The 26192-nt window shown below is 38.8% G+C and overlaps 1 protein-coding gene across 7 annotated transcripts; it reads right to left on the bottom strand.

Moving 5' to 3' along the window:
- Positions 1-699: 699 nt before the first annotated feature.
- Positions 700-23045, bottom strand: ctnnd1 (catenin (cadherin-associated protein), delta 1). 7 transcript variants are annotated; one of them, XM_060872931.1, is made up of 22 exons: positions 22924-22949; positions 22626-22820; positions 15225-15376; positions 12130-12201; positions 11883-12011; positions 11421-11701; positions 10924-11190; positions 10571-10826; positions 9955-10177; positions 9677-9869; positions 8489-8606; positions 8246-8402; positions 7935-7952; positions 7378-7443; positions 6329-6456; positions 6011-6161; positions 5204-5399; positions 4833-5026; positions 4670-4723; positions 4456-4535; positions 3638-3739; positions 700-2726 (listed from the first exon to the last, which is right to left on the bottom strand). In XM_060872931.1, exons 3-21 carry the CDS (start codon positions 15369-15371, stop codon positions 3680-3682), a joined length of 2790 nt encoding a protein of 929 aa, XP_060728914.1. In that variant the 5' UTR covers positions 15372-15376; positions 22626-22820; positions 22924-22949; the 3' UTR covers positions 700-2726; positions 3638-3679. The 7 variants fall into 7 exon arrangements, with proteins under 7 accessions (XP_060728914.1, XP_060728913.1, XP_060728912.1 ...); XM_060872930.1 differs by lacking the exon at positions 22626-22820 and having other exon boundaries at positions 22924-23039; XM_060872929.1 differs by lacking the exon at positions 22924-22949 and having other exon boundaries at positions 22626-22901.
- Between the last annotated feature and the right edge of the window lie 3147 nt (positions 23046-26192).

The raw sequence follows: 26192 nt of genomic DNA, 5'->3' as shown, positions 1-26192 counted from the left end.
ACTGAAAGACATTTTCTTGTTCTTCTATATGCTGAGATGAACGATTCCTACATGAACCTAGAGATTACCTGTCATTATAAGCTCAAAAGAGAAGAGTAATTTAGTCTAGCACATTTAAATTGGGGCATGAAAGCCTTTATCACATACACATTAGACCACAATGAAATTATATCATAACTGAGGAGGTGGGGCAGAGCACAGGGGCAGCTACGATACCCAGAGCATTGACCAGTTAATCCACCACTGCCCCCTAAATGGGGGAAATAAAATGGTTAGCACTACATGAAAACCTTAGTATTGAAAGATCCAGGAATCACACTTTAATTTTCTTAAAATTTAAAAAACCTCATGCATTTATCAGGTACCCCATGTTAGACCTTTGTCCATTACACAACATATTCCTGCTTCACGCTCAGTGGTGTGAGGATGAGGCTGTAGAGCCACCATGACCCTGCGCAGAAAATGCAATCACTGAAAGCAAAAACATCTAAACTTTTCAAAAGTAGTATAACGTTAAATGTAGGTTGTTACTCCATTTAATATCTTCAGTGTGTATATATGTTTTTGCACCAAGACTTACCACAAGTAATTCTCCTAGCTCTCTTATTCTATAGCTTCGAGAGAATCCAACTAAAAATTCCCACCTACCTAAAAGTATGATTTACTCATTAACATCATTGCACACAAATTCGAACTGGAAAAAAAAAAATCATTCTTTTTATTAAAAAACAGTATTGCTACATTACACGTTTAATCCATGAAACAAAAAGGTGCGATATTTAAGAACAAGGCAGGTTGATAAAATTAAGAGAATGATCCGATTTTGTTGCATATAAAGTGTAGCACAACTGACGATACATGACACAGATTTTTTCGTTGTTTTGTTTTTAATTAAGGTATAAACCGTAAATGCATTTAATTAAAAATAAAATTGATTGCATATGCATTCACCCACAATAACCCCAGAAAAACAGTAATCCCAATCATAAAATATAAAAACAAAAGACAAACTGAAAGGAAACAAATAATTAAAAATGAACAAATATTCTCTGGTATATATAGTTAAATGTGCTTTAATTTCTTTCTTTATCTAAATATCAAGCTAGAATCAAAATCGGAGCTCACCCTCAATTTTGCTTGTAATAGATGTACTTGTGTCAAGATTTTAGAAAGTCTTTCACTCCCCTCAAAATCAAAACCGTCTACCGGCCTGCTGCTGAATGCCTTCTGTGTAAAAGCTAAGCTTTTTTTTAGTCACATAACCATATTGAACTGTATCTCTCTTTCACAGGTGGGAAAGATGGATTTAATAATCTCTTTGGGGGAAATCGCCTTGAAGGGACAGGGTCAATTTTTTTAAACAAAAACAAAGCAACAACAAAAACCAATTAACTCCTAGTGCTAGAGTATCCATTCAGCAAATATCTACATCAGACACTGTGCATATCGAATATGCAGTCTATAGAAGGAGCACTTTGCCCATCATGTAAAGCCAGCACACCCGAAATCACTCCCTCCCAATGCAATACAAACAGGCACTGGTGGCCAAACTCCTCACTCACTTCTTAAAGCCGCATTCTAACACACTCACTCACACACACGCCCCATGGGCTTATCAATGAGTGAGGCACTCTGATCAAGATCCGTAGATGTGTTACGTCATCATATTTACATATCTGTCTGTAATCAGAAAGCAAACAGAAAGCAAGATCTGGCCAACAGACTAGTGGTGCTGATCTGCCGTCATTATCCATGCTGTTTTTCTGAAGGAACTTGAATCCAGAGAGCTCCAGCTCTGAGTATAGGACAAGGAGAACCAAAAAGTGTTAGTACCCAAAAAAACAAACAAAAACAAACAAACAAAAAAAAAAAACTGGGGGACTGGGATAAAGGAGGGGTAGCAGTGTGTGCCTTAGACTGGTAACTTAATTGTGTGAGGCAACAGGTTTCATTACAAAAAGAACCCAATTCCCTTCTCAAAATGTTCTACGAGATGTAATATACACTATATACTAACTTTGAGTCTTTAATTGTAACTCACAAGACAGTGGTGTAATTTGGCAAAAATGTTCAGCACAGAAAAATGGAAACCACTTATAGCTATTTAACCTCCAAAGAAAAGTTTTACAATAAGGTCATTAGTGTTTCAAGACATTAAGGGGCAATACAGTGACATCATATACTTAGGGGTAGCAAGAATACTTACTGTATAGTGTCATGTTGGATAAAGTTGTCAGTAAATAAGAAAAATTGTCAGTGTAGCGGAAGGAACTGAACCAGATCATAATGGAGAAATAACTAAGAAAGTGATCTCACACATTTTAGGGCATAATGCACAGTATGTAGTGTTAAAAAATAAAATAACGTGAGAACACTTAAAAGATTTAAAAGAAAAATAATAATAAAAATAAAACAAAACGAAATAAAGGTTCTGTAGTGTTTTTCAGTCTCTGGTGTTTCCAAGTTTATAAAATAAGTGGCATGGATTTAAAGTACCAGAAAATAAAAATGACTACAGTTTTTGCCTAGTAGTGGCAGTCAGTCACTTGGATCTTAGAAGACAGATCAAGAAGCAGAAGGTGAGAGAAAGTAAGAGGTGATAATGATGGAGGAAGAAGTTCTTGGTGTCATTGATTAGTGGCTGTGGTCCCTTCGTGACGAGGTTCAGCAGGGACAGTAGGCAGGAACAGGGTGCTCAGCACGAGTAATACACACTATCAGTTTTTCTGTGGATAGAAACAGTTGGTAAAGGTAAAGACTTCAATTATTAATTGGAACTTTTTATTGGCTACGAAAAAACTTTAAAGAACTTAAACTACAATAAATTGTGTATTGTTTAAGATATCTATTGCATTGTTTGTTTCAGAAACTCTTACCATGGACACAATACCTTCCAATGAAATGTTAATACTAATTTGGCATTTAAGGCATCTAGTATTTTCAACTGTGATTGGTGTAACATCAATACGAACACTTCTATATAGATGGCAGAGGCCTGAATAGTTTAGCTAATAGTTCAACACTTAATAGGCAGTATAGTAAAAATATAAAATGAATGAACCAGTTCCAGTCTGTATAGTAACAGGCAGGATACACTCAATTTGATTTCTCTCTCAGATGAGATCTCAAAGACTGATATGAAATGAAATATGACTCATCAATCCCTTGAAGCCACAAATCATATAGAAAAGGCTCTTTAATGATATTAATCAGTCACAATACTTATGAAGGGCATTTTGTGCATGTGCCATCATGCACAAACCCATTCAGCAGACAGGTCCACAAACTCCGGGGAAGGTGATAAATACACACAAGTCATGTGACCAAAGTGGGTACATGAACGGCACACACATACATACCACATTAAAATAGGAAACGCAACTTTACTGCAGGAACAGCAAAAATCATAACACCAAATACGTTTGAACAATGATTCTCAAACTAGTCCTCAGTGCCTCTCCAGTCAGTCAACAATTTTTGCTCTATCCCATCTCACAAAACACAGAGTAAAATCGCAGGCTGTATGAGGGCCCTCAGGACTGGATTAAGAACCATAGAGAGGTTGAAGGTTAAGACCTCACACACATATACTGTGAGAGCCCATGCAGTGAAGGAAGGAGGCAGTGGACACACATACCATGCTTGCTCATGCACTGAGTGGGGTGAGGGGGGGAGTGGCCTAACCGTCGTAAGAGTCCAACAAGGGCATGGAGCCCCGCCTCTCCCCATACATCCCTCCCTAGGTGAGCACGCCAGAGAGGAAGACATGTGTTCACAGAGGTGTAAAGGAGTCATCATAAACAAATATGTGAGAAAGAAAAAGGAGAGAGAGGGCAAAAGAGTTAGTCTAGGCACAGCTCCCATGTCATTAGTGATTAGTAGAGTTAGAGAAAATTAACAGGCATAATTAGTGTAAAAAGTTGGGAGTCTGCTATATCTTTCAAGTTTGGTCATTTAAGGAAATGCTTGTTGGAGGGGTTAATTGTAAAGGCATGAAGACTCATCCCTGCATTTTAATTAAGCAGCATTTAGACTAATTGCAAATAAAACTTCTCAATTCACTAGAAAGGGAAAGATCTGAAACTGAAAACTGGCTTATAGTTCAATTTGAAAAACAATAACAGGAGCCGCTAATTGAGTGGCAGATGTTTTCTAACGATGGTTATCAATTACAGCAGCAAGAAACATTCTAGTTAACACTACAACTAATTATTCATCCAAATTCATATAGCACCACTAATGCCTAAAACAACCTGTTTTTAATTTTTGGACAAGCTTGTAAAAAATAAATAAATAAATAATGCAAAACTCCAGTGCATCAGCTTCATTTACAGCATTTAGCAGACACTCTTATCCAGAGTGACTTACATTTTTATTTTATTTTTTATTTCAGTTTATACACCTAAGCAATTGAGGGTTAAGGGCCTTGCTCAGGTGTCTTTAATGCATTTGTACCTGAATATCACTGTCGGCGCGTTCTAGAGTGTCATCCAAAGTGTTCCTCCGTCCTCTCTGATCCAGTGTAGCATAGGAGTCTGAAGAAAAAAAAAAAATGGGCAGATTTAATAATTGCTATAAGAATTACACACAAAACATTAATCTATTAAAATCTATATACTTAATGCTTTTATGTGAATTAAATCAAAGTGCATCAGTGTCTGGAAATCACCTGATCCCAAGTCATTCATTGGAATCATGTTTCTGTCTCTGTCCTGCTTTCCTCCTGAAGGGGTTTACAAAAAATAGGGTTAGCTATTTGAAAATACATATTTACTTACACTGCCACACACACTCAAACAGCCAGGAAAAAAAAAAGAAGATAGAAGTCACACCTCTGTCAATAAGTGGAAGGGTGCTGCTGTCCTCATAGCCACCATTGGTGCGGGTGTTGGTAGGAGGGTTTACGTTCACCACAAAGTCTGATTTCTTCCAGCCATCTTTCTCCAGTGTGCGCCGGAGCTCCTTAAATCCCCATACAACCTGCAGCACCAGGCCAGCACCACGTACCTCCCTGTCAGAACGGTTACTGTGGGACAAGCACTGTGTCAGACAGTCTCTACTAAGACACAAACTTTTACTAACTAGAGTTGCAACTCTTACATATATACATGTAATGAAGACAAGAAAGAGACACTGAATATAATCCAACTGAGCATAACAGAAGCCCAATGTAGAGGACGAGACTGACAGAAACAAAACTGACCCATCTTTGTTAATGAGCACCAATCTCTCAATGCCCTGTGAGCTGCGAAGGAGCTTGGCTGCATCCACGCTAGAGCCGACCACCTCAGCCAGAGTGCTCAGCACCGAAACCACGGTCTCTTCAGAGAGGTTACGCACAGGTTGGCTCTGCCCACCACCTGGTAGGTTTGCCACTAGGTTAGGTATAGCGTGCCTTCCTGCACAGGCACACAAGAAAAATAATTAATTTCATACATAATTTTAGGCAACTTTAACAATCCATCAGCTCAATAAAAATCTAATATGGCAATCTGTATAGCAGTGAAATAATATATTCACCTCTTGTGCAAATTAGTAACCTTCCACAGTCTACATAGACCTCCACTTTTCATGTAAACTGGTTACTCCAAACATCTCACTTTTTAAGTAAACTGAGTGGTCCAATTCTTAAGTAAAGCTTAATAAGCTCTCCACCCCCACTTCACTTTTCTGAACAATATTTATTTACAATGGTGTGAGTCAACTAATGAGATTAAGTGAACAAAAGCTGATCTGGTACCATAAAGTGCTCATACATACTGAAATGGACATACACTTGCATGACCTTTTAATATACAAGACTGCCAACATGCAGGGCCACTCAAACTCACAAGTCTGCTAACTATAATATTTGGCCTAGAAACTTCTCAGCTGTCCTGCCATCATTTTCATTTCCATACATGGGGGCTGGGAGTCCTTCAGTTTCACTTACACATGTTCACCAGAATCATGCAATGAACACTTTCCCCACACACATGGGAACATGGACACATTTTATGTGCACACTAACCAAGTAGGTCCCGGTTACGAGCATCAATAGCCAAGTTTCTGAGGGCCCCAGACATGGCTCTGACCACACGGTCATTCCCATGTGCCAACAGCTCAGTGAACAGGGGCAATCCTTTCTCCTGTCTCGTCATTGCCCTCAGGAAACGTCCATACTGTAAGAGCAAGTAGAGAAAAATGAAAGGGGTTAAGAGAGAGAAAGAAATAAAAAGAAAGCAAGATACACCATAGCTCTAACAAATATAGCAAAACTAAACAGTACGGACTATAATTAAAGCAGCTGCTCATAGCAGTTATGTGGTGGTCAGCAGCATATACTTACGGTCCAGCGGCCTGCACACAGATTTTGGATGGCTCCTGCAGAAGCTTCTAGAACAGAAGGATTCTTACTCTCTTTCAGCAGAGATAGGTACACACGAACAACCTCTGGCTGGAAAAGCAGTTCATAACCTACAATATAAAATAGATCATTATTAGAGGTTTATTGTAAATAATAATATTTAACTCAGAACATATTAAGTAAAAAAAATACAGCAAGCTGTGTGTGTGTTGGGGGAAGGAAATATGGTGGAAATGCCAACAGGACATCAGGTTGGATGATGTTAGATTGGTTTCTAAAACCAGTAATAGATTAACCAAATAAAAAGGACAACCAAAGGCTATTTTTTAGGCTTTGAAAAAAAAGTTAAAAGCCAAAGCCTCCCAAAACATCAATTCTCCACTCCTTTATGCATTTACACCCTCATAATGACCCTGCAAATCTCAGATCCCAAATTACTGCAGTGCTACAAAATTCAAGAGAGACAGCGCTTGGTGGTCAAGGACAACGGGGAAATATTATATACTTTTAAATTTTCTCAACCCAGACAATCTCTCTGAATGCACAGGCTGAACGTATAATGTCTTAAATTTTCCTTGGATAGCATGTCTTCCTGCTGTAGTCTTAACTCCGTCACATTCCACTTTTATACGTCCTTGGTTAATAATAGTTTATTAAATAACAAGAAATTGTATTACATGTTAATAATATGCTCAATTAACTAATTCTATGTTTACTGGCCATGGCAACCAAACAATTTTAAAATGCAAGATTCAAGTTAAGATGACAATAGGTACATCATGTTATTGTTACAGTGTGCTGTAGCACAAGCCAGATTTACTAACAAATGCAAAATGGGCTCTAAGTACTGCCGTTTCCACGCAACAGACCCACATTGAGCATGAGCATTTAATCCACAATTAACACGTAGCAACAGGTCAGGTTTCTTAGTAATTCTTAGTAAAGCCAAATTAATGTAGCATATCTGTTAAGTGTTCCTTTATAGTCCTGTCACAGAAAATTGAGATAACATTTGCAAGCATAAAAGTTACCTTTGGCTGGTGTGGTCCTCTTTGGAATGTCAATTATATCTGTAGTTCCATCATCATCTTTCTTCCCTAAAGTTACCACAAAGAAACGAGGGTTCCATGAAAAAATAATTAAATAACCTTTACTCTAAACAAACTCCACAATAAGGAATAATCATTTACATTTATGGCATTTGGCAGACCCCCTGTGCAAAAAAGCCTCAAATGAATAAATCAATATTGGTTTCACTAGAACACAGACTAAAGAACCCATATTATAAAGCGAACACTGCTAAACAAAATCACCATGTGCTAATAAATTTTCACAGTAAAGCTCCAAGTGTTTGACACCCCAGTGTCCCCTAGGGGTCTGACAAATAAAAACAGGTAGAAAACATTGGTATGATTACAAATAAATGCTAGCCAAGCGTCTGAATCAAATTTAAACTTTCACTTGACAGATAAGAAGGAATATGACCAATGATAGACTAATATTCAGAAGAGATGGTGAGCAAAAATGGCTTGATGTACACCAGTGATCTCTGAAAAGCAAAGCAAAGCTCACAAAAGAAGGGGCTTACCTTTGGAAAACCACTCGTCTGTTATGGCAGTAGACAGAATAAGCAGCCGAGAAGAGAGAAAAACACAGCACAAGAGAAGAAAGAGAGTGAGAGAGACCCTCAGTATGAGAAAGCAGAGCAAAAAGTGCCCCAGCCACCACAAGCATCAGGCTTGCTCAAGAATAAATACAAAATCAAATGCAAAAAGATTCACAGTTCTCATGCAATGAAATTTAAACGGTAGCACAAGCACTCCTTTAAAGTCAATTACATTTATGTCAGACATAAACTGATGACTGTGCTCCAAAATAAATATTTTTGTCTCTTCACACCTTTGCCCTTGCGAGAGCTGAAGCATCCACCCTTCTGATTAGCAGGGGCAGGGCCTTGATTGACAGGCGCAGTCTCCTGGTAACGCTCACAACCTGGCACTTCCCGATGCACCTGATAGGACAGATTCCTCAAAAGACAAACGCTGTTTTCCACCAACTAAAGAGGAAGAGAAAGAGAAATAATGTTTTTAAGTCTTGATTGATCATGAAGCCAAAGCACATTATGTATTCTACTGATATTACCTTGTTGTCCACATCTTTACAGTTAATCTGGGACTGGACAATGTACATGAGCGAGTCAACCAAGCCAGTGCATTCTCTTAACTTCCTCCTGGCTTCGCTCCTCTCTGAGCTCACATTCCTGTGGAGAGCAGATTTAGCACATAAAAACAAAAATGGAAGGGACGCACCCCAAACTACTGTGGAGGATGCCTATTAAATTTCGGTGATAAGTTATAATGTTATTGAGACTAGCTCAATAACGTCAATGTTATTTTAAAACCATCCTTACAGCCGACAATCTAACCTAACCTCTAAGACTAACCAAGTTCATGCTGCTGTCATACTGTGCTCGAATTATACAGCAGGCACGAGTTCAACTTGCTTTAAAAACAATTATATCAGTAATCTTTCATTAAAATGGGGTGGAAAAAAAAAATCCATTCAAGGATTCAAAATGCTTTACTGATTATATTTCTGATCATTAGCTCAAGCCTGCATGAGCTGAATGACTCACCGCACAGAGCCAAAATTTAAAAATGATTTCTTTAAACATTCTCTTTTGTTTGCTAATCATGATTCCATTTAGTTATTTAGCATTTAAAAATCTGGATGCATTTGGAAACAATTTGAATCAATGAAGCAAAAAAAAAAACAATCATTACACCACAGCCAGTTAATTATCTGGAAGTTAATGCTCTAATGCTCTGGAAGTTAGAGCTCTAAAAATGCTCTAAAAGGATGTTGTCTTAAACTGAACCTAACAGATAGACAAAACACTTTAAAAAGACAGGCAGAGGGGGAGGGAGCAAGATACTTTCAGCTCTTTTGTAATGCAATCAGGGGAAAACTTCACAGTTCTTTCTAATGCCAAAGAAGAAAAAAAGCAGCATCTAAAAGAGAAGCACGAGAGATACAAGTGGATTTAAAGATCATGTTTCTCTCTTTTGTCCCAACGCTCCCACTCACTCCTGAAGAGTGCCTCTGACAAACAAATCCCATTAAAAAGCTTGCATAATACAAAAAGCATTTCCCGTTCAACTTCCCCTCATTCTTGTGTACAGGAACTTCCTGTCATGCGTGTGCTCAAACACACACACACACGCCTCCTTATTAGGCTTGGCCCAACGTAACACTAGTCCATAGAAAACACCCTAACACCAGATCTGATTTAAATATCTCTGCACCATCAGCCCCTCTGGGTCTCAGTACCTCAGGCAGCCAGCAGTGTTAGTAAGAGCAGTCTCCCATTCCAGGTGGCGGGGCTTGCAACTCTCCTCTCCTCCATCATTCCCTCTCTCCCAGCCCGAGTGTGGCACCATCACTTCATCGGACAGGGCATGTAGTGCATGGTCTACAATCTCCATCTTGACTGAATCATGAGATGACAAATTCCACAGAGTCCCTGGGGAGGAAAAGTGACCAATCACTCCAACTGCAACACACTATTTGAGTCCACCATCACTGCAGGGATCATCAAGCATGCCTACCTGTAATGGTATCGGTCAGATCCTGATCTCTGGTCTTCCTCAGCAGGCGCACCAGTGCAGGGATTCCATCACAGTTCTTGATGGCAATTTTGTTGTCAGGGTCTCGTCCGTATGAGATGTTCTTCAGCGCACCGCATGCAGAGTGATGGACTTCCTTCTTCGGGTTGTCCAACATGGATACCAAAGCAGGAATGCCCTTCAAACGCCTTACATCTGATTTGACCTGCTCATGCAACAAGAGACGCAGTAAGCAAGAAAGTCTATGAGGAACAACAAATATTCAAAACACTGATATTAGTAATACAGTTGATTTGGAATATCTAACAGAGCACATAAAAATATATCAAAGACACTTTCACATGCTTCACCACTGAAATTAAGAGCATTACTGTAACATCATTCTGTAAGAGCTATAAGAACATTCTGCTAAATGCCATAAATGCAGTGACACTGGTTAATATTATAAAAATGAGAACAGATGCATTACATGCAATAGGTACTATATTTTTGTATTTCAGAAAGTCTCATATAGTGTAACTAATGAACCAATCTTGTTGCATGTTTTGGCAACAACCCAGCCTGGTGTTATTGCATGTCTGTGTGGGTGGCCATGCACCTTATCATTTTTAAATGTGAGATGTTGAAGGTAAGCAGCAGCATTGCTCTTGACTGGGTCCAGACGATAGTTGAGCATAGCGATGACCTCAGGCAGTTCGGGCTGCCTCCATGTTGTTGGAGCAGGGCCTTTACGCAGTGTGCTGTCCAGCGACGCCATGCTTCCCCTTTCTCCCTGTGCCAGAGGAGCACCACCTCCCCAGTAATACATATCCCCTGCTCCACTCATCTCTCCATCGAGAGTACCCTCATAGGATCTACAGACACAAATTAATTAATTGGCAAAACCAATTCAAGAAGCCACATTGACAGCAGTCCATACTTTACCAAGCACACACACACGCTTGCACTAACCCAGTCCTGCGTGGAGGCGGAGCATGATGTCCTAACCGGGGCATGGTGCTGTAGTGCATATGCCCCATGCCATAATCAGGCTCATCGTATCCTATGCTCCTCTGGTCGTCCTCTAGACCATAGGGCTCTGGAACAAATCGCTGCATGCCAGAGATCTCCATGGCACTGCCCATGCGCCCTACCTGTGGCTGGGCTGCATATGGGTCCAGCTGGGGCCTGCTATGAACACGGTAGCCAGGATCCAATGTTCGGTAGCCATCCACAGGTCTGGAAAACGGTTCAGAGACAACAGAATTGACTAAAAAAAAATTTTTATTTAATGACATGAAAACAAATAAAAACATTAGAAATATTAAAGGCTGCATATGGCTTGCACAAAGATTGCAACACTGAGTTTTAGAATCACTTCATTTTACATCTAAACATAATGTGAACACACAACAGTAATGTTTTACATCTGAAGAAATGTATGATTGTAACGTTGTAATAGAACACACCTATAACGATCATCCATACGGGCCCCTCGGTTGAGACTGGCATAGGTATCAGAGGGTGGTCCACTACGGTAATCATCGTATCCTCCTGGTGGCCCATAGTGGTAATTTCTAGGAACTGTATGGGTTGGGTAGTCCATGTGACCTGGCTGCCTGTACACGCGATCTATAGGAGTATTATACCCACCCACACCGGTGACAGAACCAGTACCATCCAGAGAGAGTGTATCAGAGACTGAGGGTATAACGGTGCGAGTGGTTGTGGTCTTAGTGACTTTCTTGACCTAAAAAAAGAATTCAAAAACTTGTCAAAACAGAATAAGTTACCCAAGTTAGCATTTCCTACAGCATTTCATATACAATATTCTTATAATAAAGTAACTTGAACAAAATTTAACCACCACCAATGGCTTACTGTTTATTCAAAGACCATTGATAAGAGGAGATTGCTTAACAAAGGCTTACAGTGGTTTCAGTGCGGCGTGTGGTGCCATCTTCACTAGTTTCAACAGAAACGACTGGTATCATCTCCTGGGGGTCCTCCTCCACTGTAACCATCTCCTCGACAAGGTGACCTGGGTCCAACATCCTGTACTATAAGGGGCACGCAAACAATACTGGGTTTTTCAGCCATATGCTGAAAAGTGTTGCCTCGCTTATAAACACCAACTGGCCCCAAATCAGCCAGAAAAAGATGACACACACACCCTACCTGTGTCCCGTTGATGTATCCCTCGTTAATTTTGAGCCGCTCTAACTCTGCATCACCAGGGATACGCCCGTTCTAGAGAAACAAAGACAGATAAAGAAAGAGACTGCTGAATATTAAGCTCAAGAGAGAATTTGAGTATGCAGTATGGGAAGCCATGAGCAATTAGGGTTAAGAGATTTTAGCCTCTAAACACACACAGTATAATTGTAGGAGCATTACAGAGGCCAGTATTCAGGCCACTGAACTATATCCAACATTCTGCACAACAGCAAAAAGTCATTATATCAGCCTTAAATTCACAAACAGAGATGTAGGCAAGAGAGGGAAACAGCATACATCTTTGGAAATGCACAAACTACATAAAACAAATGTATGAATGACAAAAATGAGGAGAAAAAAAAGACAAAGGATTCTGGTAAATCTCATTCATGCAACAACGCAATGATGTCATGCAACACCACAAAAATGAACACAGCAAAAAGGAATAATGCACATTCCATCCCATAGAGGGAGCTGTTGAGCTGGAAACAAGTCTAGGTACGGCCCAGACGTGTGAGGACCTGTCAGCAGGTCGGCCCTGAGCCTGCCCTGCATTTTAATACAAACGCAACTCTCTCAACCAAGATAGATAAGACTGATTGGAGCATTCCAAAACCACCTTCTTTAAAGTGTGTGTGTGTGGTGCTGTTGTTCCAGCTCAGTGTTTTAAAGCCAGAGAGAAAAGTGTAATGAAAAATAAAAGAAAGAACTGTTGTCTCTCTCTAACAATATCCCCTTTAGAGGTTTGTCTGCTTTGTTTAAGTTAGTCATTTTAGGCTGACAGAACACAGACCAGAGGTTCATAACCGTAAAACGCTTGTTAGATGTTGAGTAACTTCCGGTATGGGTCAAAGCTCTCTCTCACACTGACTGAACCAGTTCCTTATCTGGTTTTTTAACTGCAACGCCATATTAGAGCTTTCACAGGGATCTTCCCACATTGGCCTCAATCAACATTCAAGGATTTTGCCTGAACATGCTGCACCACTAAACTACAATAAGCCATACTAGATACTCCTTCTCTTTCCACATAGGTGATGACATGCTTCACTTAAATCCTATACGTTTCTTGCTAGTTTATACTAAGAGAAAGAAAAATATTTCAAATATCTTAGACACAGGAGATAGCAATCCAACATAATGCCACTTCTGCTATTGAACTCTGAGTATTTAGACTACGCTGTAATGAACTCTGAGCAAACAGAGCTATTCAGGAAAAAAACTCTCAGTGTGATATGGCTGGCTTAAAACACTCTTTGCTCTTCAGTCACATTTTAATGTTTCATGTGTTACAAACCTAAACATGATTTTAAAAAACGGTGTGGATTTAATTATTTAAACATTCTGCACCTTATGCACGCTGTTTAACTATAATTTATGGTATCACCTCAAACATCCATTTTTAAAAGTGCACAGGTGGTAAATGATTTAAACATTAATCCTAATTTCAAACGTTTCTTGCCTTGCCAAGTTATTAGTGTCTCATGTTCAGACTTGTTTAAATCCAGAAACAACATTTCGAAAAAGTGTCAAAGGTTAAATCTAGCACTATTCCAGCTGCAGCTCCAGTTGTTAATGATGTTTGTTCACTTACAAATAAACAGTGAACAGCCATGTTTGTTGGTTTATTAAATTCTTTTGATAATGTGGCTTACTCCCTGCTGCTGCAGATACTTTCATCCTTGGGTTTTGATAAGACAGCTTATAAATGGTTTTAGGGTTACAAAGGGATCACAGTAAGAGCTCTCTGGGTAGCTGAAGATAGAGTACAAACAGGTATGTTTCAAATTTTGCCTTGTTTTCTAATGTACATCAAACATACATTATGCTGATCTTCTTAATAAACAAACGGGTCATATTTATGTAGAGAAGTTGTGGATAAGGTTTACGGTCAAATTTGAGCTTTTCTTATTGAAACAGTTCTCTTAATAAAAAAAAAAAAAGTATTTTATTGAAATGCTCATTACTATGGTGTATTATAGAAAAAGTTGCATTTCACTCTTCCTGTACAAAACTACAAAAATACCTATGCACATTTCCTTCTTCTTTCCACAAATTTCACGATGCAGTTCTCTTCTGAAAAATGAGAAACTAATCTAAGTGAGGCTTCTCAAATCAGGTGTATACTCTCTAATCATACACCAGCTGTCTCCAAGAGAAAATTATGAAATCAGATGCAAAGCAGCACATCCACAAAGCTCAGCTGTAGCTCCTGAAGGGCAGCTACATTATAAACCCATTAGCCTTTATGTGGTGTTCATTTTCTTCATAAGAAACCCATCTGTAATTCTCAAACTACTCAAACTACCCTTTGTCAACAGATTTGTACAACTGAAAGCAGTGTTGCCTCTAATCAGTGATGGTGTTTACTTTAAAAAATTTGTGTTCACATCTCAAAGTACCACTGCAACAAGATACCACAAAAACCCGTTTTATGTTAAAATGGCATGTATTACGCAGTTACAAATCTTCCCATGTATCAGCTTTCCTCAGTTAAATTCACAAAGAACCAGTGTTGATCCAGAGATGTGAGTCACTTGCATTGAAGTTCAGTTAGACAAACATTACTTTTTTTTTCATTCATGTAAAACATACAAAGCATGCATTTAAAAATAAAACACAGGGTGGCGTGAATCAGAGCTGGAATAGCAACATGCATGATGGACATTAAAAAAAAAAGTGGGGAAAATGATGAATCCAAATTTACGGTCTGACATTTTCTCCAAGAAAAAGTGATGATGCAGACACTAAATGATGATGCCTCAAGGGAGGATGAAGAAGGATGAATAGCTGTATGCTTGATGGTATCAGGATGCAAATAGTAGGGACGATGTTATAAAACAAATTAGAAGAGTAATGGATGGGGTGAGTCACCATGCACTGAAAGGGAGATGATGCAACTGATAGGACAACACAAGGACTGGTCATTGGATGCTCGCTGAAGGCAAAACACATGAGGTGGGGGTGCAGGCTAATGAAGAGGTTGAAAAGGCGTATGGGACGGCACAATGACCTGTGACCTCTGCAGTCACATGACTTGTGGGACGAGGCGTTACCTGAAGCGTGGGGAGGGGACGGGGCAGGGTACCGGGTGGCCCCACGCTCCTCCTCTCCTCCTCGAGAGCTCGAGTCAGACGCTCAAACTGCATCTCCTGCTCGCGCACGGACGCCAGGAGAGACGCGGCATTCTCACACTGCTCCATACACACTGAGAGAGGAGACAAAGAGTTACACACACACTGCTGCATACACTCAAACAACGAGTGTATGGCACAGACTCAAACGTTCACATTTCTTCTCAGCATTTCAGAACAAGATCAAACACTCGTCTGATTCAAGGGAACAAACGAAAACATCCCCACAGGTTACTACACTCAAGCCTAACACAACAATGTTATCTAACAATTACAGGGTTACAACTAAGTTTTACAAAAGCAATTTTGTTTAATTGGATGCCAAAGTGTAGTCCAGGTTCAGCAGCAATTATGCACCATGGAGGGGAGGAAACCATGAATCAGAACAAGATGACTTCTACATACTGATTTGGCTATTAGCAATTTCTTATTTTAAATAAGAAAATCATCCAGCAACAATAGGCTAAAAAATAAAAACAGATACAAGCACTTCTGCCATTTTTTAATTTGGGAAAAAAGTTTGAAAGAGTATATTACAGGCTGTGTGGTCAGGAACTGCTTGCTGGCAGCAGAAATCAAGAAAAAATGAGCTGGATGGTGGAATGTTTTTTGATGATTGCACAGTGAAGCTCAGTAGGCAGAAAAAAGAATTATAACATTCAATATACCCATTTTAGAAATGTCCACATGGGTGAAAAGAAAACCAAACTAATCACAGTACAATTATATTCAACATTAACTGTATTTAGATGTTTTATATAAGACAAGACCAAATAAATCATTTTAGGTACTTTAAAAAAAATTACATTTTTGACCATTCTGTTATCAATAGAAATATAGTTAAATATAGCTGTTTACTATTAGCCAAGATTGACAATGTGTGTCATTAAAAAAAACCCTCAAATTTTCAGCATTTACCTATGCAGAAAGCAAGAGCATAATCCCAGTCGAGAGTTTGTAAGATATGGAGAAGGGGTAGGGTGGGGGAAAAAAGACTGCTGTGCATTTGTGAGTGATAATACAAAGTAGTGTTACCATCGTTAATTTGGTCTGGTAATAGATCAGGTAATAAAGGTCACTTGGCATCATGGCCATGTAATATAATGAAGATGACAGTCAATATTTCTCACAAGCGATAGGTCCAATTAAACATTCAGCACAAATATTTAAAAGGGTGAGTGATCCGTGCGTCAGTCAGTGACGTCAGTAAAACTACCACTACCCGTGATACCTTATGAAAGCATATTTATATTGCCATATCATGGCATTCCAGTATTTGTGCTGCATTTATCAAGCGTACTGATTATTTTGAAAAACCAAAGACAGGCAGTGACAAAACATTTAAAATAAAAGAACGCCAGCACCAGTTATAACAAAGGCTTGCACTGTGCAGGTGACAGGAAGCCAAACGGGTTTTTAGAAGGATGATTAAGATTTGTGCAAGAGAAAGAGACAAAAGAGTGCCATCGTGTACAGGCAAGCATATTCAGCTTAGACAACATTAAACCAACCAAGGTCCTCTAATATCATATTAGACACCTCCAGAAATCCCTGCATCTGAGCTATAAAACACAGCTCACTATTAAACAGGGCTCAGCATCACTGAACCATGGTAATGGTTAACAACTACAAACTGAAAATAACATTTACTGTCTGCCAAGCAAAGCTACATGAACTATTATAGGATGTCAGTTTAAACATTGCTGAGTGCTTACACAGAGCCATTAAATCTGCAGCATTGTTCTCAGAGGGGTCTGATAAACAGATACTACACACTTTCGCTTTAGCTAGGTGACACTCACATGCTTTCAATTTGGACATCTGATGAATTACATTGGCCAAGGAGGCATATTTGTACGTTTCTGCATCATATCAAACAAGTATGTCTGATGATTATTGAAAGCACAGGGTTTGTTGTAAAGCATCTTCAAGTCTGAAATAACTATATTTTCAGCTTTGAGTTGTCTTTATTGCCATGTGTGTGTGTGTGTATATTATATATATGATCTGTGTAGTAAGCATTTTAATCCGTCATTACATTGGTCAGAGCCCTTATTAACTGTAGTTATATAAACTAAAGTCTGTGGTTTCCTATAATATATAATAAATTCACATTTACCAAAAAAAAAAAAAAAAAAAAAAAAAAAATTCCATGAATACAGGATAAATACCCATTACTTCCAGATATACTCTCCATATCAAACACTCTAATTTGCACCTTGATTGCATAAATAAATACATACGTTTGCAGTTTCTTAAATAATGACAACTCCAGAATTTCATAAAGTCTTATTAATCCATAAAAACAAAATTAGTAGCTGTGTAGCATGTTCAATTTAAAACACGGTCTCCATCCTAACATAACACGATTCCAGATTTAAACCCAGAACACAGCACTTCAATAGTGTGCTGACATTTCACACTAAATTTGAAAATAAATTACTATTCTGCACTACATCTTCACTTGCTCATTAGCACCAGTTAACTGAGAGGAGTATAGAGCTGGGTGTGAATGGCAGGTGAGAAGAATCCATCCTGTGGAGCTCTATTCTGGGCTCAGAGTGGCAAAAGATTCACATCAGGAGAACAAAAATGTGAAGCTTGGGAACTTATAACTTTTTGGAACATCTATCTATCTATCCACCTAGTTACCAAGTCCAGTTATCACAGCAGCTGATTTATCCATGCCTTAACTGTTTACCACTTAAAATATACAAAAGGTCCTCTCAAGTGATAATTTGGGGAAAATTAAAGCTTTTAGTTTCACCGATATCACGTTTCAGGTTGGTGTTAAGAAATATAGGGCCTTAAAAAGGGTGGCTTCTTTACCTGTACTCTGATATTTTATACTCGACATAAGACAAGAGACAATCTTGGACCAAGAAGTTGCGGTTGCCCAGACGAAACTGACAAACCAACTGGGAGGAAAAAAAAAATACTGAAACCTGGAAACAGACAGTAGCTTCTAAAATGAGAACAAGCTTGAAACAGAAGCCTGCCAAGGTCAAAACTATGCTGCTAAAACAGCACAGCTGCTGTGCCCCCCTGCCACACCTGTGAGAGAGTGAGTACTGTTACCCTCCCACAGCTCTAGATCTGTAGACCTCTTACTTTACTACAGCTAATGCAAAATCAGAGTTTTGGGGGGTTCTATTTGCAGCTGTCCTTCTGGTGATTCAGGGAACAATAGTAAATGTGTGTCCAAGAGTGTACACGCAGGGTGGATAGGAGGGGCTGTCCTTGAAAACACAGTCACACCAGTCAGCTTCATCGACTCATGAAACTGTTTTCCACCCTTTTCCCAAATCATCCCTTAAACAGCAAACACACTTTAGAAAAAGTATGGAAGACATGCGCACATGCATCCACATTCCACCTGATCTTGTGGCATGTCCGATCCTGTCTTGGCCTCTCCAGCTTGTTTGAAATTCCTAAAAAAAAAAAAAGTCCTCTTCCTTTCTCAACACATGCCCCCTTTCATTCTCTTGGGTCTTACCACCCCAACCACCACCACACGCTATCTGATTCAGTGTGAATTTAATGACTCAGAGGCTCAGTCTGACAACGAGTTTCAGTGACGCACACCTTTTCCTGTAACAGCATACACTAGTACACCTGTGAACTGAGTTACTAATGAGTTTCACACACCTGTGAAACCTGAACTGTGCTTACAGAAGCAAGGATGTGTGTCATTTTTAATCTACGGCAACAAGCTAGCAAGATTTACTTAGGAAAGAAGACCAAGTGTTCTGCACATCACTTCAAAAAACATTTAAACGGTGTAGACTTGATTACAACGGGAAAGCAGTAATTGTTCTAAGAACGATTTGATGGCTTTAAAATATACCCATTACCAGGGTACACACGAAACACACATGCACCCTCTGCCTAATGCACCAACCTTATCTTCAAAGGATATTATTTCAAAGCACACCTTGAATACAGATAGTCAGTGGTTATAATCTAGGACGTGCTGAGCAAGTCCCTTTTATTTTAAGCAACCGTCCCTAAAAAGTTCCATATCTACTCAAGAGGAATAAGAAAATGCCTTCCTCTGAACAGACCTGACCCAAAACAAGGGAAAACTTTATGTAGGTTTTGTGCATCTAACCAAGTTGCTTAACACAACCACGTAAAATGATACTGAATAATCAGACTGATCTCTACTGGGATTCACCTATTGCAGCAAACAAAGAAGTTAAATAAGAGGCTGAATTCCTCACACAGTACTGCTAGTTTTGCCATCATGAAGACAAAATTCCTGTCAAATGCCAACTTAGAGAACAACAACTAAGTGACATAAGAACCACTGAATTTGAGGGGGAAACCAGACAGGAATAGTCACTGTAGCAAACTGAATCTTGGTTAAAACAGATAGCAGCAACAGCCTTAGTTAACATTACAGCAAAAATATTTAACTCACCTAAATTTTCGTGTCCTCTAATAAGACTGTTATCATAAATATTATACTGCTAATCCAGTTATAAATCCAAACTGTATAAATCTATACCAAAGCAACACACCCAAATGAATCATCGGATCTGGCAATGACATAACAGCTGGTGATAATGCAGCGTCAATCCATAGTTGCATGCAAACTTCAGGGATTGTGTGTGCGTGCGCGCACGTGGAGCTCACTGCATATGTATAAGCCAGTGAACAGAGATGCACTGTAAGAACATCATTTCAGCACAGTTGTGAGCTTGTAGACTGCAGTAGCAAAAGAAATTAGGTGAGTGAATCTTTATAAAAAAAAGGCATTCTGGTTCATCATGGCCACTGGGAGGAAAAACTAGCTACTGACCACAGGCAGTGGTCCAAACCACAAAAATATCACAGATATACAACATTATCAAGATTGAATCCGGAACATTTTTCTAAAATTATAAGTGAGGAACATTGGTGGACAGCTTGAATCTGACCCAATTCCAGAGGAAAAAATGTGAAAGGGCAACAAGGCATACAAAGGCTTGAGTGAACACAAAGTATGCAGTGACCCACAGGTAGTGAAAGGGGTCTTTGAACGGACAATCGTTTTAAGGTGTAGCTTGGAATGTTTCTGTGACGTGTTGCCAGAAGACCAATTAATACAGAAAAACAACTAATGCAGACTTAGAATTATACTACAATTACTCCTCTGCTGCAGAAATCAATATTAGACCACTTTTTTTTTTTTTACACACAAACACTCCTCAGAAAAATCACCACATACTGTCAAGCTAGATAATCTGAGACTTTTTGACTCCAGTGAAAGTGAAAAGCCAATCCTTCTGGTTTGGCCCAAGTCCAAACTGACAACTGACCTTTGGACTGAACTCATAACCAACTCTTTCCTGTGTCTGTGATGTCATCAATCGGGAAAGTGCTTGGTGTCAAATATCTTCTTGGTAGGCATCTAATCGTGTTCAGAAAGCAATGGAGACATTATTTTGGGCACACTGATAAGGTATGAACAGTTTAGGACTGAGCTTGATCATATATGGAAGAAAACATGATGAACGGTTGCTCCCTTAAGCAACAAGTTACAACAAAAATAAAGTAAATGCTTTCATTCCTAGGTCGTTTTACAGCATGATATTTCTGAGCGGTATGGAGCAGAAACCTAGTCTGGAGTTACCACAAACGGAGGCGAGGAGGTTGCCGTGTGTTCCACAAGCCCTTCCGTGTTGGCCGGACACACCCTTGTAACCGTAAACCCGGTTATTACACCGTTAAGAAAGCGACACGTCTCCAAAAAAGCGCACATGGACTGCTTTTACAGTCTCACGAACTCGAAGAAACTCGTTTAAAGTAACATTGAGAGAGAAAAAAAACAGATAAATAAATAAACACACACGAGTATGAAGATGTTTCCCCTGTGCGCCACTACGGGTCAAGGTAGACACGCCCGCAGGGGGAAACGGGAAATATCCCAAACATTTCTCCTTTTAAAGAAGAAATTCTGCTTGGGTCACTCAGATGAATCAGTGTGAATCTATCAGCGGAAGTCAAATGAGTCGTAAAGCGTATTACCATTGGAGCTGAACTGTTGACTTTTAGACGGCGAAGCTCGCATTGTGTGTAAATGCAAAGAAAAACACAAAAAGCGAGCTACAAAGACAACACCGAACCACGCCTGTCCCTTCCCCCACATACACACACACACACACACACACACACATACATACACACACGACTGACTCAACAGGTTCTCACACTCTTTAGCTAAACACTAAACAACGTTGGTTCAACTTTATACCTAAAAAATACACACATATAAATGATACTGGTCTGAACCTGTCAGGACACGTGTGGGCGCCTTGTTTAAAAGCGTGTAATCAGAAAAACCCACTAATTAACCTGTGGGACTGGACCGTAAAACACACACCTCATTAGAATTACCCGCCAAATTAACTGGACCACTTAATCCAAACTCGGTATTTACAACCTAGGGCAAAACTCCACCCAACTGCCTCAAAACTGATCTCCAACTTTAAACAGAACCATTTTGAGTCAAGTGTAGGTGCTCAATGACTTGGGTTTTGACCCCTCAGGTGGCCTGGTGATGAACCTGCTGAACAGTAGGTATATATGGGGTTTCACACCTTAACATTTGTCTTGTCGAGGACAATTTTTTCAGTTGTTGTGGAAAACATAACGTCAGTAAAACCCTTTATATACACAATAAAGTCAATAAACACATTTATTACGTTAACATTGAACGCTGGACATTCTGAAGCAAGAAATGTTTATTATACCTCTTATCTTTGACCTCTGTTAATTTAAGTTTTTATATATATATATATATATATATATATATATATATATATATATATATATATACACACACAACAGGTTTAATTGACATACAAGAACAACTCGTAGAAACCGATTCTTTATAACGTCTCCAAACAAACCACAGAGTCCCAAAAGCAGCGTTAGCTGAACACAAACACGACCCGTTTCTTTCACGAACACAACCGCAGTCTTATTAACACAAAAACTGTTTAAAAATGTCACACTTCCGCCTTAATTATTCAGGATTTTCCGTGAGAAAACAAACCCGACTTCTACTCGGTGCAAACGGGGAATCGTTACACGTTTGCTAACGTTAGCTAGAAAACAAACTAGCCAGGCAGCGTTTCTAGCTAACTTTACCAGCTAGCATGCTAGCTAACCGTGAGCTAGCAAAGCTAACACAGGCTAACTTTCAACTTTCTGAACTAACAATCCAAGCAGCTGCGATAACTCGGGGAAATCCAAACGATTTTAAAAGCTGCGTGAACAGAACAATCCATCGCTTGCGACAGGGAAACAAAGAAGACCAAAGTTTCGACAGTCTACCTTTGTGTTCTTTGTGCAACTCCGCTGCGTGGCCTAAACAACAGGCTCCGTCCTACTGACGCCAGATAACCGCTTTTCCAGGCAGGAGAGTAGGAAGTAGTTGTAATTCCAACTGGTCTAAATTTGGGCGTCTGAACCCGAACTGCCACGAAACTTCTCTGTCTTGTTCACTTTGGGATTTTTTTCACTGGATTTCTTCCATTCAAAACGCGTATAAAATTACAGATACAGAAACAACAACAAAAAAAAATATCATATGAATGTTGCGGTCTGTAAATAAATAAATAATAACACCCACCTAGCTAGGCTATCTTCCGCGTCGCCTTGTTCACTCCTCTTTTCCTCGTTGCCAGTTTTTTTTTTTTTTTCTCGGGAGCGCGCAAAGAGGGAGGGGTTCATCAGACGGCAAGGGGCGGGGCGTAAGGTGTGACCGCACACAGATATCTATAGTGACCGCATACATATAAGGACAGGGCGGGGCCTGGCGTTCACCTGGTTACTGCAGCCGAGTTCACACATAAAACCGTACGGCGTACAAAACAAAAAGGAAACACACAGTGTGCGTTATAAATACACACTAGATTAAAAACAGGTATTCATTTTAACGTCATTTGTCGCGTCGTGTCCTAGTTAAGTTTGATAGGAGGGGCGGAAACGGAAGTTTCACTTCCTGTTTGGTTTCGTCACCAGGAACTCAAAAGCTCTTTCCTTTCTTTATGTGATAAGACGCCATCTTGTGTCTGAAAACAGGCAGCGCGAGATACAAACAGGACCAACAAACGGATCATATAACAACCGAATGAACCGTGATTTTAGATTTTAATGACGGTAAACTGTAACAGTTAGTGATTCTACAGTCCTTGTATCTTTAATTCTAATTGTATGGACACTGGAAGTTTAAACTAAAGATAAACACAAACCACATAGAGATATAAGATATACCTTTATTCGTCCCACAATGGGGAAATTTCTCTGTTACAGCAGCAAAAAAAAAGAATAAAGACATAATATAATATAAATATTATATATGTATAATATATTTTGTATAATATACAAAAACAAAAATGTATAAAAAGAGTAGTGGTTACACTGAAGACATATTGCACATAGGTAATATTGCACATTTTTCAAAATTTCTGTTATTGCACATGTTTAAAATACTTTGTCATTGTTTATTATTGCAGTGAAACAGTAATAACAGTGGGCATTATGGTGACTGGTTCAATGGGAGCATATATGTTTCCTCCCATCACATAATACATGCATTGGAGGTTAGTTATGTAAAAAATAAATAAATAAATAAATAAATAAAACCTGTTGTTTTTGTATATATATAATCAAATCACAAGGCAGGTCAGTGACTGGCAAAGTCCCACTTTTCTTCATCTGCTTCAGGATTGTTCTCTCATAATGATGACCTTGTTATCTGACCACAACCTCATCCTTCCTCCATTCCTCCTTAGTCTTCCTATGTGAAGTTCAAAATTAATTTCATGACAATTAAAGGTTCCTGCTTTATATAGAAACATAACCACAACAACAACGAACACATAGTAATAAACAAACTGAAAGCAAAGGTCTTGAATAAATATAGTTTCAGATTATTTTAAGTGTCTATGGATTACAGAGTGTCCAGGTAGAAAATTGCATTGTTTAGGTCCATATGCTAAAAAAAAAAAAAAAAAAAGCAATAAAAATTAGACTGCTGTTTTGTATTAATTATATTGAAAGCCTTTCATGTAACCATCTAATAATCAGAAGACAATGCAATAATAATAATGATAGTATTAATAAAAAAACAAGTTTAAAATACACACTTTACCGGTACATTTTAAACTTATCTAACTTAGTGTTATTGCATCATAAATGCAAGATAAGAAGCTGTTACAGTAATCTGGTTTCTAATCTATTCACTAAGGCATGTATTTTTCTCTCTGTCCTTAGATATGTTGATGATAGCATGTTGTTGTTTTTTTTTGCAGTCACTTTGAATAATTATTTCTAGGTTATTGACACAGATTTTGGCATAGTCTAGATAGACCAGCATGTATTTCCTCCAAATAATAATAATCTCTGTCTTTGTCTAACTATATAAAATGACTGCACATCAACAACTCTAAGCAGGGAGCTTTCAGTCCAATCAGCATTAGGCATTAAGTGCATTTATACAGTGTATTGGTGTGACCTGTATATAGATATAAAGAATATTTCCATTAGTTAATTATACCAGCTAGTGAGTGCAGATATTGGTTGAAAACTAAAGAAGCAAGAAAAATAACTACTGTATGTAGAGTTCTACTTGTTCCTTTATGGTACCCTACAAAACCATCAGTCATAAGCATTGAGAAACTAATAGTTCACACTATTAAAAGCTTCAGGTAGGTTTAGCATAAATATTTAGGATTCTGTGCTTGCATGTTTCGGGAGTTTCCTCCAGGTACTCCGGTTTCCTCCCCCAATACAAAGACATGAATTGTAGGCTGATTGGTGTCTTTAAATTGTCCATATTGTGTGAATAGGTGTGTGAGTGTGTGTGCAATTGTATTCTGCATTGTATTGGCACCCCGCCCAGGGGGCACCCCACCTTATGCCCAGAGTCCCTTGGGATAGGCTGCAGGTTTTTCATGACCATATGGATAAATGGATGGATCAATTTAGGGTACTTGCATTAAGTGTAAATAGAGCAAAACTACATTATTCCATAATGTTTGTTAATGCAAAGTGATCCCGGGTTTTTGGAGAGTGGTGATTTATTTCGTCTCACTGATATTTAATCCCTTTTAGTAATAAATGATATATGCTCCTTACTTATATTCTCCGTATATCCTTCCTGATTTTTCTATCTCCCTTTGAAACAAAGAAAGAAATAGATCACTATTGGAAAAAAGGAGGAAAATCTTGGTGTACAACATTGGTTAATGGGTAAAATATTTTGCTTTGGAAATTAAATGGATTTATGGAAATATGGAGCACATTCCTAGTCCTTTTACAAAAAGTCAAGCATGTTGACTTGGATGATTTATTTAAGAGCTCATCCTGCTATTGTGCACATATTTAACCTGCTGTAAAAAAAAAAGGGCTCTGTCTAACTTCAATCTGCATATACATTAGAAGAACATCATGCACACCCCCTTTTTTTAGTTCTTTGTTTGTCTTACTCTTGCCTTTTTAAATATGGGAAAATGTGGGAAATTAACCTTAGATCTGTCTTTATATTCGTGGTTTTGAATCCTGTAATTATAATTGTTGAATAGCCCATAAAGAGAAAAAAGAGTTATTAATAGAAATCTCTGTCTGGTTCTCTATCTATTGCAGGATATCTGCTGCAGTCACTGTGGTGTGCTTTGGCATTGAGTATACATTGTCTGGTGTCTGACAGTTAACAAATTATTTGGATTTAAAGCATTGTTCTTAAGAGGGATTTTCCCCCAATATATAGTACAAGAAAAACAGGTCTGTTATCTGTCATTCTGCTTGGGCAAGTGTTCATTTCTTGTCCATTACAGATAAATTTTAATTGAATCTGCCTGTTAGAAGTCAAATATTGATTGATGTATGATTTTTTTT

Source organism: Tachysurus vachellii, chromosome 6 (genome assembly GCF_030014155.1).
Source record: "Tachysurus vachellii isolate PV-2020 chromosome 6, HZAU_Pvac_v1, whole genome shotgun sequence".
In the NCBI taxonomy this organism is placed as follows: Eukaryota; Metazoa; Chordata; class Actinopteri; order Siluriformes; family Bagridae; genus Tachysurus; species Tachysurus vachellii.
This window is presented reverse-complemented; position numbering and strand designations above follow the sequence as displayed.

Excerpts from the sequence above, each read along its gene's own strand:
- ctnnd1 (XM_060872930.1), bottom strand. The coding sequence starts at position 15,371 with ATGGAGCAGTGTGAGAATGCCGCGTCTCTCCTGGCGTCCGTGCGCGAG. Across the intron at positions 11,191-11,420 it reads CGTATGGATGATCGTTATAG|ACCTGTGGATGGCTACCGAA; the intron begins GTGTGTTCTATT and ends ACCGTTTTCCAG. Across the intron at positions 4,536-4,669 it reads AATGAATGACTTGGGATCAG|ACTCCTATGCTACACTGGAT; the intron begins GTGATTTCCAGA and ends TTTTTTCTTCAG.